This window comes from Nilaparvata lugens, chromosome 5 (assembly GCF_014356525.2).
Source record: "Nilaparvata lugens isolate BPH chromosome 5, ASM1435652v1, whole genome shotgun sequence".
Lineage (NCBI taxonomy): Eukaryota > Metazoa > Arthropoda > Insecta > Hemiptera > Delphacidae > Nilaparvata > Nilaparvata lugens.
The window spans coordinates 41,334,726-41,339,365 of record NC_052508.1 but is presented as its reverse complement, the minus strand read 5'-3'; the positions used below and the strand labels follow the sequence as shown (position 1 = coordinate 41,339,365).

At 36.2% G+C, this 4,640-nt stretch overlaps 1 protein-coding gene across 1 annotated transcript; it reads left to right on the top strand.

The window, feature by feature from the left end:
* The first annotated feature begins 556 nt into the window (after positions 1 to 556).
* On the top strand, positions 557 to 4,223 carry LOC120351620. The gene is made up of 3 exons (XM_039429493.1): positions 557 to 1,087; positions 1,728 to 1,982; positions 4,194 to 4,223. Exons 1-3 carry the CDS (start codon positions 734 to 736, stop codon positions 4,221 to 4,223), a joined length of 639 nt encoding a protein of 212 aa, XP_039285427.1. The 5' UTR covers positions 557 to 733.
* Positions 4,224 to 4,640: the final 417 nt, after the last annotated feature.

The following is a 4,640-nucleotide window of genomic DNA, read 5'->3' as shown; positions in this document are numbered from 1 at the left end:
GTAGAAGGTTCTTTGTCCTCGGAGGGGAGGATTTTTGTCCTCCCCTCTGAGGACAAAAATCATCCCCTCCAAGGACAAAAATTGTCCTCCGATGACAAAAATTTGTCATCGGAGGACAATTTTCCTCTCCTCCGACTCCCCTCTGAGGATAAAATCAAAGTAAAAATGTACTTACATGTGTTGGTTGATGCGTGAATGACAGGTATCTCCTCGGCTATAGATGTGCAGGTATAGATAGATGGCTATCTGGCTATGCTTCTTTTTCGGATTGTGTGCTAACCTCTCAGGTATGTTGCCTTGACGAGAGCTCAACTGGTTATGACGTCGGAAGCAGAGTTGTGAGGTGAGCACTCCAATGCTGTGAAAACAATGAAATATTTAATAACTGATAATATTAGAAATCAATAAGCATCACAAGAGGCGAGATGCTATTCAAAAATATAGAATTTTTGAGTGATTGTAACGGTTTTTTATGATAGGAGAGAATACTTACAGATCTGAATGATGTTGATAACGATGTGGGAGGATATAGCAGCAGATGCTGCTCCGTGCCTAGTCCTAGGGGGAAATTTTTTTCCACTTCCCAGCATGTGTGGCTCTCACTCGCACAAACCTGGAACAGAGAGAGAAATGCATGCTATATAAACAGATGTAATGCGAGCAAAATTATAATTTACATCAGAGTCACATTCGAGTGTACTAAATACCATACTCTACTTCACTATCATACAAGATGAGTTCGTCATCATCATCAACCTCGTCCTCATTCATCCTCCCAGATAGCCCACCAGCACATGAGCATATCCTCAACTACTGGCAACAGAAAGCTGCCCTCGCTGCCGACGCGTCCACTGCTGCACCTGCTCCTTCTCCGCTCACTGTGGAACCGCCATTGCCGGGGGAGATCGTGCTGGGTGACAGTCCAGTTCAACACTTGGCTCCACCTGCTACCTGGGCACCGCGACGTGCGGTGCTAACAACTCTGAGCAAGAACAACATCAAGCAGAAGCAGGGGAAGAGAAGGTTAGTGTTTGATGAGGCTGAGGTTAGCGGGGATGAGGACGAGACAATCTTCTCACAAACAAAGGTTAGTTTCAACAAATATTATTAACTTGTATGTGTACAGATTTTTTTCCAATGATTGATTGTTTTATAAAAAAATCTGTATACATACAAGTTTTTGATTATTATTATTTGATAGCAAAGAATAATTTTTTGAAGTAATTGCTCATGCATAAATTTTTTGATAGCAAGGAAATATTATTTGAACTGATTAGAAATACAATTGAATCACAAGATATTAGTGTAAAAAGTAATTGCTCATGCATAAATTATTTGATAGCAAGGAAATATTATTTGAACTGATTAGAGATACAATTGAATTACAAGATATTAGTGTTAAAAGTAATCACTCATGCATGAATTATTTGATAGCAAGGAAATATTATTTGAACTGATTAGAGATACAATTTAATTACAAGATATTGGTATTAAAAGTAATCGGTCATGCATAAATCATTTGATAGCAAGGAAATATTATTTGAACTGATTATAGATACAATTGAATTACAAGATATTAGTTTTGGCGGATTCTGCAATACATAAGTTATTACTCACTTTGAGATTGTGTAGTAAATCTATTGATCAAGTTTTCTAGTATGATTTGACGAATCTTATTTGATGATAATCTGAAACAAATAAGACACTAATCAAATATTTTTCAACAGAAACATGCTGCAGTGGAGAATGAGTCATCACTTGCCCCCCTGATGAAGGAAGTGCAGAGGGCAGAGGAGGATGAGAGGAGGGAGATGGACTTTGTTCAACTCATCAATCAGCCTGCACCCAAACCCTGGGTGCCACTGAGAGAGTTGAAAGAGGATGTACCCTACCTCATTATCAGCACAAGGGAGCATACCAATAAACATGGACTACGTGTTATTTTGAAAATTAGCAATGCAGGAAGCAAATCGTTGTGTGAGGTATATTTACCACAACGATTTGCTTCCCGCATTAGCACGGAAAAAATTGTAGAGTTCAACAAAAATTGTAAAAATTTGGTAATGGTAGTATCGCATAAGTCGGGGAATTGGACCGATATGAAAATTGTTAAGCATTAACAATATTTATATCTATACAATTCGTCGACTTATGTGTTATGAATTGTATAGATGTGTGTGTTAAAGTAGTATCAGTAGTGAATAAATTGTGTACATATTTGATAAAAAATTGTTTTCAATTCTTACCTGTTCACACTTGTTGTTGTTGTTGATAAGTTCACAATGAATAGTAGAAACACAGACAGAAGAATGGTTCAGCTTTCATGTTGCACTCTGTTGTGACTGATATGTAAATAAGCTGGACTCCCCTTTTATAGTTTGTTGCAAGCATGCACAGAGCCAAGCATCTTTACTACTACTACACATACATACACACACACACACACACATACAGTCAAGCGGCTTTGGTGAGTTGATGCATCGCTCTCTCCCACATCTGTTTTGGCATGCATTCCTACAGATATGGGCGGGTGCGATGACATCATTTCTCCCTTCCAAATTGCATTCACCTTTTCAGATTTGTTATTTGAAATAATATTCTTATCATTCGAACAATGTTATAAGCACATAGCAATCTGATAGTGTGTGTGTGTGTGAATTCATTTCCAACTCGATTGAAAATTAAACCAATTCAATTTTCTTTCGATTAAGTTAGTGTAATGATTAATTAATTAATTAACTTCAGTTAATGTTCAACCATTGAGTTGAAAGGTGAGAAAATGATATGTAGGAGAAAGCAAAGTTCGAGGAAACGAGGTAGAGGAATCTTGAGTTCAGCGGCAAAAGTTTTTAAGGGCGTGACAGGTTTAGCAGGTAATGTGACATCCACTATTCTAAATAAGCTCATTGACCTTCAACAAAATGGAACCCACTTGCCTTGTGGCTATCAGTATTGTGGGCCGGGTACCAAGGTTAATGAAAGGTTGAAGAGAGGTGATCAAGGTATGAATTCATTAGATAGAGCCTGTAAGGTACATGATATAGCATATATACAAAATTATGATTAATTATGATTTGATTGATTGGTTGAAATTATTACAGATTCGGCTAAGAGGTATATATTATATGCTAGATGCATTACCCAAAAAAATTCTAAAAAACGAGAATGGCATTGTGAATTTAGTGAGGGAAAGCGAGGATGGCACGCATTGGGTTGCATATAAAAAAGTCGGCTCTAATGTTTGGTATTCTGATCCAATTGAAAATTTACAACCGCCATACAAATTGGACAAATATTGGATAAAAGAAATTGGAGTAAATATATTTTATAATGTGAAGCACATGCAACCATTAAATAGTGATTTTTGTGGTCATCTTACGTTATTGTTTCTTGCAAATCAGTTGTAATTAAGTGTTTGTGCTGAACACACATTACAAGATGGTTGTTATTACATTAAGATCTAACACAAGTAACCTCTACAAACATTAACAAGAAATAATAGGATTGGATAAAAGTTGTGAATGGGAAATTGGATTGATTAATTTTTTTAGTTACAATAGTATTGCAAATGTTAACAAAGGAACAAATTCCAGCTTCAAATATGGTGATAGATTAATTGAGCTGGATACGGGTGCATATGAAGTTGAGGATATTATAAAATCTTTGAAGAATGAATTGAATATTGATGAGAAGAATAATAAACTTATCATACGTGCAAACACAAATACCATGAAGATTGAAATTCATTCTGATGAAGCTATTGATTCAACATGTACTGATTCGATTGGTAAGATACTTGGTTTTGATAATGTTGTTTTGCAAGCGAATAAATGGCATTATTCCCAGCATTTGGTTAACATAACAAGCATTGGTAGTATTGTACTTGAGTGTAATTTAGCATGTGGTAGTTACTCTGACGGAAAACAAAAACATATAATCTACGAATTTTTGCCAAAGGTTCCTAGCGGTTATTTGATAAACAAAGTACCATCACCAATTATTTATGTAGCTTTGAATACTCATCGAATTCAAACTATTAATGTAAAGGTAACAGACCAGAACGGATCGTTTATTGATTTCCATGGAGATACAATTACAATTAGGTTGCACATACATGGAAAACAAAAGTAAACGTAATGGGTATCTTGTTCCAATCCACGTTCAAATAAGACGTGTACGCACAATGTCATTAGGGAGACGAACGTGAGAGCGTCAACACCTGAAAACAAATGTGCTTTGTCAGCTAAAAGTGCGAGAATATTAGAAAAGTTAGGTTTTATAGTTGATTGGCGGGATGTTAGGAGGAGGAGCCGCAATTAGTCAAACTCTGGACGTGGATACAGAGCTTCAGTTTTATAATGATATAACCAAATTCCAATTTCACACTCATACAGTTTATTCAGGACAAGAAATAAAAAACTCTGACGAGGCACGTATTGGAACAAATTTCTTAGATGTCTATTCTTTACCTTGCAAATCATTTATATTTATTGAGGGAACAGTTAGCTGTACAAAACCGTGAACAGACCCGGCTGGTCCACCAGTTGTGGCAGACTATAAATTAAGCAGTAACATAATCAGTAACCTTTTTGACGAAATACGATATGAATTAGCAGGTCAGCAAATTTCTTAATCAAGAT